General features: G+C 47.3%; 1 protein-coding gene across 5 annotated transcripts in view; it reads left to right on the forward strand.

Annotated features, from left to right (window-relative positions):
• The window catches only part of USP40 (ubiquitin specific peptidase 40), an 83,660-nt gene extending 73,763 nt beyond the window's left edge, over positions 1 to 9,897 (forward strand). For 4 of the 5 annotated variants that reach the window (XM_008588357.1, XM_008588358.1, XM_008588361.1 and 1 more), the window contains exons 30-32: positions 255 to 350; positions 4,723 to 4,817; positions 7,888 to 9,897. In XM_008588357.1, coding sequence (XP_008586579.1) covers positions 255 to 350; positions 4,723 to 4,817; positions 7,888 to 7,999 — 303 coding nt within the window. In that variant the 3' untranslated portion in view covers positions 8,000 to 9,897. Of the gene's footprint in view, positions 1 to 254; positions 351 to 4,722; positions 4,818 to 5,774; positions 5,857 to 7,887 lie in introns of those variants that run through there. The other variant, XM_008588362.1, reaches the window with a different exon arrangement.
• Positions 9,898 to 13,375: the final 3,478 nt, after the last annotated feature.

A 13,375-nucleotide genomic window follows, 5' to 3' on the forward strand; every position in this document is an offset into this window, starting at 1 on the left:
GAGGTTGAGTAGGATTTGGGGTGTGGGGCGGGCCGGGGGGCGCCCGGGAGGGGGCGCCGCTTGGGAGTGCGGCGGCGCTCCCGCCGAGGGTTCGGATCCCATGTGGAGACCGGTTCCTGCTCACTGGCTGAGCGCGGTGCGGGCGCAACACTGAGGGTTGCGATCCCATTACCGGTCAGTAAAAAAGACAAAAAGGAGGAAAAAAAAAAAAAAGAATTTGAGGTTGCATTTGATTTGTGTGATTTTTCCTGTAGAACCAGCAAATTACCAAGAGGAAAAAGAAGAAAAAGCAAGATAATTTACAAGGTGCACCTTATTACTTGAAAGATGGAGATACTATTGGTATTAAGGTAAGTTGATTAACAGCAGATTTACCACCTTGTCAAGACATGAGGATCAGATGATTTTATAAAGAAGTTTTATCCTATCTTTAAGACACAGATAATCCCGTTTTATACAAATTGTTTCAGAGAATGGATAAAAAAGAGGGAAAGCTAGACAACTCATTGTATGAGGCCACTAGAACTCAGTATCAAAACTGACAAGGACAGAAAAAGAAATTTTAAGTCAATTTCACTTATCATAAATGTCAAATTCTAAATAAAATGCTAGCAAGTCAAACCCAGCAAATGTGTTATAAGAAAACATTACTATGTGACAACAAAGTGGGTTTATCCGAGGAATGCAAGGATGACAGTGTCAGTAATATATTACGTAATGCCCTGTACTGTCAGGTTAAAGAAGAGCAATCGTATGGTTAGTCCAACAGATGCCGAAAAAGCATAGGATAAAATGTAATAATAAAAATCCAATGTTTGTTCATGATTTTCTTAAAAAAAGAACTTAAAGCAAACTAGGAATAGAAGGAAATGTACTCAACCTGACACAGGTACCTACCCAAAACCTACAGCAACACACAGAGTGAAAACTTGAAAACCATTTCCATTAAAGTCAGACCCTAAATAAGGATTCTGTTAATCACCACTTCTATTCAACATTGTACTAAACAACAGGGGAAAGGTAATATGTCCTCCCTCACCCCAAAGAAAAGTAAATAAACACTGAAGTAAAATAAATTTTTAAAGGAAAATATAAAACTGTTCTTACAACAGAGTCAAGAGACTGTACAGGTAAACCTTTAGATCTAATAAGAGAGTTGAAAAGTTCCAAGATCGATATATGTAAAACTACAAGGTACCTAGGAAGACATCCAACAAAAGATTTATACAACCTTTCTGGAGAATATTACAAAAATATCACTGAGCAGTATTAAAGAAAGCTTCAGTTCGATACAAAGCCATATCATGTGCTTGGAAGGGAAGCCTCATGATAGTAAAGCTCTCCGTTCTTCCTAAATCAATAAATTCAGTATAATTCCAGTGGAAAACCATATAGAGTAGATTAGATAAAATAAATAGAATAAATTCATATGCAAGAGCAAAGAACCAGGGAGCTAAGATATTTTTAAAGAAGAACAAGACCAGGGTCCTTGCCTTAAAAGACCGTACAGTTTACAGGCAGGTCTAGGCAAACAGGCGAATGGATAAGGTAGAAGCTCGAAACCAGAATCACACATATAAGGAAACCTGACAGATATTTGAAGCAACATTAAAAATGGATTATTCAATAAATGGTGCTGGGAGAATTATTTGTATAGGAAAATTGTATTCATAATTTTGATTTAATTTTCATAAAGAGGGGTCCCAGATTTTTATGAGCTTCAGGCCCCACAAAAACTATATCCACCTTTGCTCACACCAACTACAGTTGTCAGTTTCAGTTGAAGTCTTAAATGTGAAAAGCAGTCATTTTCAACCTTTAGAAGAAAAGATAAAAGAAAATCTTTATGACTTCAGGTTAAGAAGGATTTCTTAAAATAAGAAACAAGAAGCACAAACCATAAAGAAAAGGATTGATAAATTTGGCAACATTAAAAGTAAAAACTTTTTTTCATCAAAGGAAACCATAAAAGAGTGAAAAGATAGCCACAGACAGGTGGAAGATGTATGCAGTAATATAACTGACAGGGGAAGTTATCCAGAACATATATCATACTTTCACAAATCAGTTACAAAAAGACAACCCATAGAGGAGAAATGGGCAAAGGTTGTCACCCGGCAGTTCACAGAAGAGAACTGAATAGCCGGTAAGCACGTGAAGAGGTCATCAGCTTCCCAGGTCATCAGGGTACTGCAGGACTCAGCAGTGAGCCGCTGCTTCTAGCAAGGCTGTCCCAACTCCCACACACCACCAGCAGGACATCGAGTTGGTACAGCTACTCTGGAGAGCAGTTTGGCAATGTTTTGTACAGTAAAAGATGCCCATGTGATTCAACCAAGTAATTCCACTCCTGGACATATATCCTAGAACTAGCACGTATGTGTGAGGAGATGTGCAGAAATGTTCACTGAAGCCCTACGTGTGATGGCGTAAAGTGGAAAGAACTTCAATGACCTGTAGAAAGGGGACAGATAAAATGAAAAAAAAAAGTATTGATACAGTGGTATGATACATAGCAGTTAAAATGAATAACCCAGAGCCACATATGCCAACATGAAGATACATCCAGATAATTAATGTTAAAAAACAAAACAAACAAAATGAAGTCACTGAATGATACTGCAAAATGATCATTTATATAAAGTATCCCTGAGGGTTATGTCCCTGGTGGTAACAGAATAAAAGTGAAGATGGGAGCAATAACACTAAACTCAGTGTAGTTGCTACCTCTACGGCGGGGGGTGGGGGAACATCAACAGAATCCATTAAATATTTTCCTTTAAAAATAAAAATGAAGGGCCGGCCCGCTGGCGCACTGGAGAGTTCGGATCCCATGTGGAGACCGGTTCCCGCTCACTGGCTGCGCGCAGTGTGGGCGCAACACTGAGGGTTGCGATCCCGTTGCCTGTCCCCAGTACGGGCGCGACACCGAGGGTTGCGATCCTGTTACCGGTCAGTAAAAAAGACAAAAAGGAAAAAATAAATAAATAAATAAATAAATAAAAATGAAGCAAATATGGTAAAAGGGTAATACTACTAATAGCTAAATTTTCCTGATCGTTTTCTTATGTGCCAAGCACTATCCATGGATACCTTTAATTCATTTAATCCTCACGACAGCCCTGGGAAGTTGGTGGCATTTTAAGATAAGGAAGGTGAGGCACAGGGGAGTTACACAGCTTGTTCAAGGTACACAGCTCATGTGCCCGTGGATTTGAGCCCAGGCATGTTCTGACACCTGTCCCCAGAGAACATGGGTGTCTGTCCCATTATTTCTGTGTTTTCTCTTTTTTTGTAATGTTTCACAATTTTTTTTTTTTTGTCCTTTTTGAGACCGGCTGCACCGCGCTCAGCCAGTGAGCGCACCGGCCACCCCTATGTAGGATCCGAACCTGCGGCGGGAGCGCTGCTGCACTCCCAGTGCCACACTCTCCCGAGTGCGCCACGGGCTCGGCCCACAATTTTTTTTTTTTAAGATGACCAGTAAGGGGATCTTAACCCTTGACTTGGTGTTGTCAGCACCACACTCAGCTAGTGAGCTAACCGGCCATCCCTATATGGGATCCGAACCCATGGCCTTGGTGTTATCAGCACCGCACTCTCCTGAGTGAGCCACAGGCCGGCCCCATTATTTCACAATTTTTTAAAAGTATATCATGCACAACTTGTTGGAACAGAAATTATAATATTTGTTTATCATGTCAGTTTCCTCACCCGAAGGGTGCACTGATGGGCAGCCAAAGCCTCCTGCAGAGCTCCAGCTGCTATCAGAGTCACTGAAGGCTGTAAATACCACGTGTAACTAAAGCTTACTCTCCCACGTGCACACATAAGAATATGGCCAGTAACCTGGGGAACTCTTAACCGGGACCTGGCAAACCCTCAGAATTGTCTTTTTCCTGAGATGCTTTCCTTCCTAGGTGTGTATTTTGATGAGTCAACGCTCATTGAGGCATCCTCCCTCTGGGCATCTGAGGGGAGAGGCTAACATTTATCATTAATAATGTTTGTAGCATATATAAAAGTAACTAAGTACTGGGGAGCACACATGGTCACTGGGTAGAATTTATTGAGCGCGCTGTATCTGTAAATCCCTGCAGGACATAGTCCACGCCTTTCAGAAGCTCACAATTTAACTAGAGAAATGCGTAGAGGTGAAAACAGTTTGACAGTACTTAGAAAACAAACAGCTGTGTTTCTAGCACTGCGATTAGAGATCGGTCATGATCGATGTGGATGATTTCTGTGCTTTATGTTCTTAACTTACATCCTTTTTAAAGCCCTTTTTGTTGGGCTTACTCCCAGTAGGAGCATTTGTAGTTGAAGGCAAAGGTCAGATGACTGAAAATCAATTTCCCTCGTGAAGCTCTTCCTGCCACCCAAGTTTATTTTCATCAAGCACTAGAATGTTTTTGGGGTTTTCTGGGGTACCCAGAAAGCTGGCCGGTACAGATAAAATGTTTTTTATCAGTTATTAATCTAGTTTTTATAAATGTGAATACTTCCATTTGTCAATTTAGGTACTTTTTAAGGCACCTCTCTCTCTCTTTTTAAATCTTTTTTTGGCTGCTGGCCAGTACGGGGATCTGAACTGTTGACCTTGGTGATCCAAGGCTGGGTTTTAACCAACTGAGCTAACTGGCCAGTCCTAAACACCTCTCTTTTAAATGTAGGCTAAAAAGATGTCTGAAAACATTGCTCATTAATTATTTTGAAATATAGAATCTGCTGGTTGATGACGATGATGATTTCAGTACAATCAGAGATGACGCTGGGAAAGAAAAACAGAAACAGCTCGCTCTGGGGAAGAAGAAAAGGTAATTATGAGGACCTGCGTTTATGTGCTCGGAACCTCCAGGGGTTCTGACTTTTTCTTACTCCTGCTGAGAACTACTGATTACGGCTTGGAACTCCCCTTACATACAACTGCATTGCGAAGAAATGCCCACATTTCTCCATCTTCCTTAGATTGCGCCTTGTAGAGCTTTCTGTGGCATGTGTGGGGACAATGTGGCCCCCAGAGTCATCATGAGGAGGCCTGCAGCAGTGCCCCGGGCCACATCCTGCTCGCTCCCCTGGGCATCCTCGCCTGTTTCCTGGGCCTTTTCCTTCACACCCAACACCCTCTAAGATCTGCACTGCTCCTGGGCGTGCCTCCGTTCCAGGCCTCCCACTCTTCTCTCCCGGGTGGGTCCGAGGGCCTGGCTGCTCCTGCAGCATGACACTGGCGTCCTCAGCCAAATTCTCTGTGCTGCTCGGCCCCGCCCAGCCCCGTCCCACAGGGTCCCCCATCCCCTCTGGCTGCCAGGGCGCTATTCTCTCCTCTCACCTCCAACTGCCCTTGCAGTCTCTGTGGGGGCTCCTTTCCCTGCCCGTCCATCAGATGCTGGCACCTGCCTGCTCTTGCCCCACCATACACTCCGCCCGAGTCACCTTGCCTTGGGGAGCTCACTCTGTTTCCTCTCGGGGTGAGCCATAAATCTCTGCACATGGCCTCTGGGCAGTGCACACCTGCCAAAATCTACTGGAACATTCTGCAGTAACTTCAGACTCCACAGGCGTGAAGTTCAGTTCACTCTGCTCAACCCAACTCAGCCCCAGGAGTCCCACCAGCCTGGCCCACACGTCACCTCCACACAGGCCACTCCAAAGGCCCCGGGGGCGCCTTCCTCTTCTCCCCACTGCTGGTTTCAGTAACTCTCACACTGTCCTCAGTCAGCCTTTCCTCGTGCTCTGCTTCTGCCTTGGCTGATTTTGTCTTTTCTTACCCACAGCACTGCAGCAGCTTTAATGATCTACACCTGATCTGGCCTCTGATCACCTAATCTCCCTCTCCCTGCCCTTCAGCATCTTGGGTACCCATGTGCCAGGCATTGCCTGCCCTCTGCCATCAGGACCGTCTGCCCAGTCCAGGGCCTGTCATCTGCATTTCCATCTGTGTGAGATAGAGTGTTTTGCTCTCACTAAAAATCTTATCCTGAGCCTCATGTATCCCATTTGCATAACAGAACAGTTGTGTCTCACAAGCAGCGTGATGGAACCACTCACTGTATTGCTTTTTATTTACTCTAACTTTATTTTTTGGAGTTAACAGAGTCACATGCTTCCAAATTCAGAAGCCACCAAAGAGGCTCACAGAGAAGTCTCTGCACCGCCCCCCCATCACACAGCCCCTCCCAGATGGGCCAGCCTGACCGTCACCTGTGCAGAAGCACACATGGGCAAGCCTTGCGTTTTGCCACAGGAGTTTCCTGGTGCGCGCTGCTGTCATGTGCCAGTGTGTGCTCAGCTGCCCCTTCCACGCACACCTGCTCACAAACTTGCAGGGCATGTAGAGACTTCTCTGTGAGCCTCTCTGGTGGCTTCTGAATTTGGAAGCATGTGACTCTGTGAACTCTCCAAAAAATAAAGTTAAAATAAAAAGCAATACGGTGAGTGGTTACATCATGCTGCTCATGAAGACACAACTATCTACTGTTATCCAAACTGCCACTGTCACTGAATAGACCCGGAGAGTCTCAGTCTGAAATAAAGATGTGGGTGTGTGTACGACAAAGCTCTGCGTGTGGAATTGCTGGATAAAGAGGTAATTTTGGAAATACACCTGCAAATAAATAAAAGACCAACCTCGGAGAGTCTCAGTCTGAAATAAAGATGTGGGTGTGTGTACGACAAAGCTCTGCATGTGGAATTGCTGGATAAAGAGGTAATTTTGGAAATACACCTGCAAATAAATAAAAGACCAAGAATCCAATAAAAATATAGGTAAAGGGTATAAGCAGACAGTTCACAGAAAAGGAAATACAAATTGCTTGCCCACGTATAAAAATATGCTCAGCCAAATTCATTCATGATGAAAGATATGTAAATTTAGGGCTGGCTGGTTAGCTCAGCTGGTTAGAGCGTGGAGATCAAGGGTTCGGATCCCTTTACCCGTCAGCCGCCAAGTTAAAAAAAAAAAAGAGTAAGGTGAATCCAGACTACTCTGAGCTATCACTGCACACCACGACAAGTGCCAGATTGAGAAGGACTGATGAGGCCAGCGTGGCAGGGATGCAGGACTCTCGGCCTCTGCTGCTGGGTGTGGAGTTGGTGCTAGCACTTGGAAAATGTGGCAGTGTCAGCTGATCACACACCTCTGCTGTAGCCCAGTGGCTCCACTGTGAAGTATGCACTCCACAAAAAGACGGGCACGTGCCCACCAAACACCGCAGCCAAAGCTGCCTGCTGTGCTCGGCTGAGGGGGGACCTGCTGGGCAGTGGCGCGGGAGGGTGCCCTGTGCCAGGGTTCCTCAGTGTGGTCACAGGCAGCAAAAACGCATCTCCTGGGCGGTGCCAGGGGTGGTTCTCCTGGGGACTGAAGGGGCAAAGCCGCCTGGGTCGAGGGACACAGGTGTGAAAGCTTGTGACGATTCATGGTGCTGCGCATGTGTGATCTGTGTGACTATGAATGTCACACGTCAGTTTAAAAAGTGAAGGAGAACAGATTCCGTTGCTGTGAGGCCTTTTCACCGAGCAGGTTGGAGAAGCCGCAGAGTCTGTGACAGGCAGCACGGTCAGGGCATGGGGAGCCTGCTGTCCTTGCACATGGGACTGGCAGAGGGTGACCTGGGGTCCTCTGGTGGGGCAATTTGGAAATGTCTGTCAAAGTTGCAAACACGTGTGCTGTGGCCTGTTCTAATTTAACCCCTAATATTGGAAGGAGGCTGGCAGGTTAGCTCGTTTAGAGCATGGCACTGGCAATACCAAGGTCCAGGGTTCGAGCCCTGTACTAGCCAGCCACCAGAGAAAAAAGGAATGAATTTTGGAATTATTCTAAGTCCTTTGACCTAGTGACCCGACCATGTCCTTGACTATGAGTCAGTGACATCTTTGTGTCTCCCACAGCCAAGAAGCCCTTCGTGCGCACAGCAGCGATATGTTCACCAGTGCAGGGATGCCGGCCCGGCCCAGAGGACCAGAGGCTTCTCTCTCCATCCACGTTGGGAGTTTCAGATAGCAGCAGCAGCAGGACAGCTCCGGGGCCGCAGCGCCAGGTTCTACACTCTTGATGCAACTGCCCAGTCGACTATGTGGAAGCGGGTTTTGTCAGTTTGTGGATTGACTGGTTGGTTGCTTGTGTAGCCTCAGATCCCAAATCCTCTGCTTCGTTATGAGCAAAGGGAAGCCAGGCAAATGCACTTGATTGCCCAGCTCTGCGACACACCCCAGCCCACAACAGGTGCCAAGCAGCTACTCATCTCTCACACCTGCCCCAGCCCCCTTTCACCAGAAAATGCACTACCTGTGCAGTAACCACAGGGAGGGTGGAGCATGTTGCCTGAGTCTGACGGATCTGCGTAAAATACACACTGCTCAATCCCTTTTTCTTACACTGTCCAGATGACTGTGTGGGCCATCTGCAGGGTAGTCTGTGTTTTCCAGATTTCACGTCCCCCACACCGTTCTGGTCCTCACATATTACATGTCCCCCCATTGGTCTGAGTTAAAATTGTGATTCTGGTGCTGATAACACCAAGGTCCAGGGTTCAATCTGAGCTGTGGCCAGCCACCAAGAAAACCAAAAATGCTGTGATTCTATCGTGTTAGCTCCCTTTCCACAATGAGGAGACAGATGGACCATCCTGCAGTTAAATGTGCTCTTCTAAAGACAAGGAAGCCTCGGCGTGGCCAGCTCCGCAGCTCCCGGGGCTTGGTCTGACCTGAGATGTCTGTGATCAGAACGTTCTCGCTGCTGCCCGCAGCACCTCAGCCTGGAGGGAAGCCGTCATCGCAGACAAGCCCCTCACCACCGTGGGTTTCACGTTGCCCCGGACAGCCTGAGTTGATATTCCTGACTAGTCTCAGTTAAAACAGATGTGAAAAAGAAAATGTAAACTAAGATTTTTTCCTTCTTAATTGAACACAGATAACTACTCAATGTTAAGGAATTAGTTGGTATTTATAACAAACACAGCATCTGTGTTACTGAATTGACTGATACAGGACGCCAGGGTGGTAGACTTTCTCAAAGCTGATTTAGTCTAAAGCAGCTTCCTAAAAAGATGTAACACATTCTCAACCTGGTTATCATCTGGATTCCACACGACTCCTCATCAGCCCTTCTGTCATTGATATTAAAACAGAACTGAAGTGTTGAGATGGGAAGAAAACGACACCATCTCAGCCTGCACCCTGGCTTAAGGCATGTCAGCACACGTTGTTGGCTGTGTCACCTTTCCGTAGAGCCAACGATAAGCCAGTGGCCCTGCTTTTCCTTCTCCAACACCGTCAAAACCACCGTTGAAGAGGAACCTTCATCCCTTCTGTACGACTGTCTGAGAGATTCTGTATTATAAATTATGTACTCGTTTCTGTTGAAGCACTGGCATTGTACGAAGCTGGACTTTAACTAAACACTAACTCAATCTCAGGAGACTTGCACGTGGGTTTCAATGGCGCCCTTCTAGACGTACATTGAGGGCTTCGAATACCAAAACCATAAACATTATGATTAACCTTTCGTAGCTGGAGGCCCAGCCCTTCTGTGCATAAGCCATTGTTTCTTTCACTGTAACGGACGCATTTCCTTACTATGCCCCTTCATCTCAAGGTAATAAAATGTTAATGCCATAACTGAAAAGCTTTGCTTTTGAGAAGCCAGAGGCCCCAGTGAGCATTTCCAAAAGTACCAAGATGAGGCTGGGAGGATGTGCCCAGAAGTGCCATCAAGCAGGGCACCTGCAGCCTGGGCCTGTATGAGCTGCATTTCTTTCCTTCCTCCCTTTTTGTTTTCTGTTTGTTTTGTTTTTTTAATTTGGGGATAAATTGAAGGTTTGGGGATAAATTGAAGGATGCAGGAAGAAATCTGTAAGATTTTGTTAAAGGACAAATAAACCATTTTTAAAGTCGTCGTTAGTTTCTGTTTAGTGCCAACTGCTTCCTGTTCTCACTTGAGAGGAAATTCTGTGGCCTTTCCCCCCAGGCGTACGTACTGCAGATGGTCACATAAACTAACATGGTTTATATTTAGAAATACTCTATCAGTACTGCCTTCGAAGTAAGAGAAGTATGTTTGGGTTTTAAATGAATTACAACTCATGGGAACAACTGTACTGGAAGAGGCTGGACATAGTCTAGTTCTCTTTTCCTTCTGGGGAAACAGGACTGGCAATGGTGGTTGAGTTGCACAAAACACTTAAACTGACATTTTTTCTGGCCAAAAATGGGAGGGGCAGGAATTCCCAGATAATCCCAAATCCAGTAGATGTTGGCTTCCCTCTGGAGTAGATGTAACTATAAGGGACCGAATTATGACGGCCCCTTCACCCTGTCTGGACAAGAGGCCACCAAAAGGTCATCGCTTTCATTCTGTTCGTCATTATGCGCCCATTCAAAGCACGGCAGTGATACGGTTCAATAAAATACATGACGGTATCATGGGTATGTTTACATTCTGGAAATTCATGTATGGAAAGTAGGAGATGGAAGTGGTGGCCTCAAAACGCAAGCGGAAGAGAACGTCTCCAGCCGCTCCACATCCCTCTGTCGTGCACACATGCATGCACGCTCCAGGAGAGCACACCTCCATTTGCAGGTGACTGGCCCCAGCTCGGGCTGGCTGGAGCAGAAGGGGGACCTCCTGTCTCATGCAACAGAGCCCAAAGTGGAGCTCAGATCAGGCCAGGAGAGGCCGGTGCTCAAAGGACAGCAGGAGCCTCTTGCAGGCTGTCCCATCTCCCACAGGCTCTGCCCTAGGCACCAAGATGCTACCAGCAGCTCCATTACAGCTCATCAGAGGCAAAGTGCCACTCTGTAGGGACCTGTGTCCTGTGCTCGAAGTGGGCAACTTGCCACCTGCTGTCAGCTCCATTCAAACAATAGTGAGGGAGTGTGTGAAAAGGGTTGCTCAAAAGGGCTTCCATGCACCGCGAGCAGAGGTGGCCGAGTCCGCCAAGCTCCTCCTCCTGCGTGTGAGTCAGAGATGACAGCACCCCCTCAAGTGTCTGTTCCACCTACAGCCCAGCCACACATTCCCCGACCCCCAAGGGAGGCAACACAGAGTGGCCGCCCGCTCCTGCTCCCAGCCCTGCACGAGGCCCACTGCTCTGCCTGGCCCAATGGACACAACCCCACCTGGTCCAGCAACCTGTGGCTAAGCGACAAGTGCGCACCCGACCTGGAACCAGTGTCCAAATGACGACGACGACCATGGTAAAACTCTCTTGTGGACAACAGAGGAGGGAACAAATCCGGTGGTCAGTTAACAGTACTGGATCACAGCAGGTTGAAACTGGCTAACTGCACTCAACTTGCTTTCTCAATTGTGGATGAGCCCTTACGAGGATCCCTTTAAAAGCGATCAAGACCCCATTCTCTCCAAATGACTGCGATGTGACACCCTGCAGTCACATTACTCTCCAATTGTTCCCTTTCCTTTGGATTGCCACCTGCCCCCCTCCCCCATCCCCAGATGCCACCTCTCCAGGAAGCCCCTTCCTGGCTGCTTTCCGAGGCAATGGAGCCACACCCCGTGTGAGATGGGCGAAACCCACACCTGCCTCCCCAGGCCTGCTCCTACCCATTTCATCCAGCAGGGACACAGGGCCCAGGCCACAGGTACCAGAAAGCCTACCTTTGACTTGGGTCCTACTTCCTCACCTATCAACTTGGGCTGAGCGTGGTATGAGGCCTGGGGCACAGGACTGCACAGCACTAGAAGAGGTATGACCTTGGTGCCCAACTGCCCTGTGATGCCCATCTTGGCCAAATGCTGTGTCATCAGGCAAGTTGTGTAGCCTCTCTCAGACTGCTTCTCCGTCTGTTAAATGTACATCCCCACCTCACAGGCTTGTTAGGGGGATTAGAGGAGTTAATGTGTGTAATGTACCTAAGCCCGCACCTGGAATAAAGTACTGCGTGTCAGTCATCAGCACCGTGATTGTCATCACTACAGCCCGTCCCCTTTGCACTGATTGGTTTCATCACAGGTGTGTAATGCAATTCTAGCCAATTCCAGACACTAGGGAAGGTCAGCTGAAGCCAGGGCTTCTGAAAAGGCTCCGTTTATCTTAAAAAGAGACACACATAGGAGACAGCCACCTGCCCATACACACAACTTACAACAGACATGGTCATGTCTGGATGTGACACTTGGAACTGTGGCAACCATCTTGCAGCCACGAGACCTGAGGTCCTGAATAGCCACGTGAAGGAGAATGCACACCAGGGGAAAAAATGGGGCTCTGTTAGAGAGGACAAGGGAAGGCAAGCAACACTTCCAGAGCCCACGCAGCCCTTCTGCAGCCTGCCAGTCTGACTTTCTCCTCCACGAACCCAGTCTCGATCCCTCGCTCCAGGAAACGGGGGATGACAATTAAAGTGACCTTGATCTTAGAGAGGCAGTCCCCTTGGAATAAAGGTACTAAGACTAACCAGAGAAGCAGGAGAGCCTCGGGTCTGCAGCTCGACGCGAAGGCTGTAAGAGGCAAGAGACACCAGCGGGAGTGACTGGCCCTCCCAGCCTCAGCCGAGGCTGCGTGTGATCTGCCCGCCTGAGCTTCCAATCCAGAAGGTTACAAAACCCACACCCTAAAAGATACAATGGTGTTCTGTTCTGCTCTTCAGCAACTGACAGAGCCGAGGCTGCGTGTGATCTGCCCGCCTGAGCTTCCAATCCAGAACGTTACAAAACCCACACCCTAAAAGATACAATGGTGTTCTGTTCTGCTCTTCAGCAACTGACAGTCCAGCCTATTTTTAGAGCCGTTGAGAAACAATTCTGAATCCAATTTGGAAAGATTTTTTGTCAACCAAAATTTTATGTCAAAGCACAAGGAATGAAGATGAGGACTCTGACAACGGAAGATCAAAACAGGCTTTATTTATACCGGGAACAACGTATTTACAGCACGCAGGTATGGACTATATACACGACACGAGAGGCATTCGCTTCCAAGGCGGTCACTGTATAAATTAAGATTATAAATATGAGGGGGAAGCCCCACCAAGGGCACAAAACCTTTTCTCCAAGACTTTTCAGGAATCCTTCTTTCCTCTACTGGACAGGACTGCTGGGCCCCAAGACCCTGGACATGGGGCAGGCAGAAGAGCAGCCCAACAGGCAGCGGGGACACCACGATGCGCAGGGACACCAGCCCGGCAGTTTCCTACAACGTGCATGTCCATTACTTTTCTAACTTGTTAGAATTAGAAAAATGGTTTTTACGTAAACAGTACTGTTTTAATCACTGACAACACACAAATTTTAAACAACACTCTTGAACCAAACGCAACGCTTTCCCCAGAGGAGGAAACTGAGAACTTGGGTGGCCCTGGTGCCAAACGCTGGGCCCTGGGAGGCCCCCAAACTGCCATCACCTTCTTGTCCTCCTCG

Source organism: Galeopterus variegatus, unplaced genomic scaffold (assembly GCF_000696425.1).
Source record: "Galeopterus variegatus unplaced genomic scaffold, G_variegatus-3.0.2 Scaffold4788, whole genome shotgun sequence".
In the NCBI taxonomy this organism is placed as follows: Eukaryota; Metazoa; Chordata; class Mammalia; order Dermoptera; family Cynocephalidae; genus Galeopterus; species Galeopterus variegatus.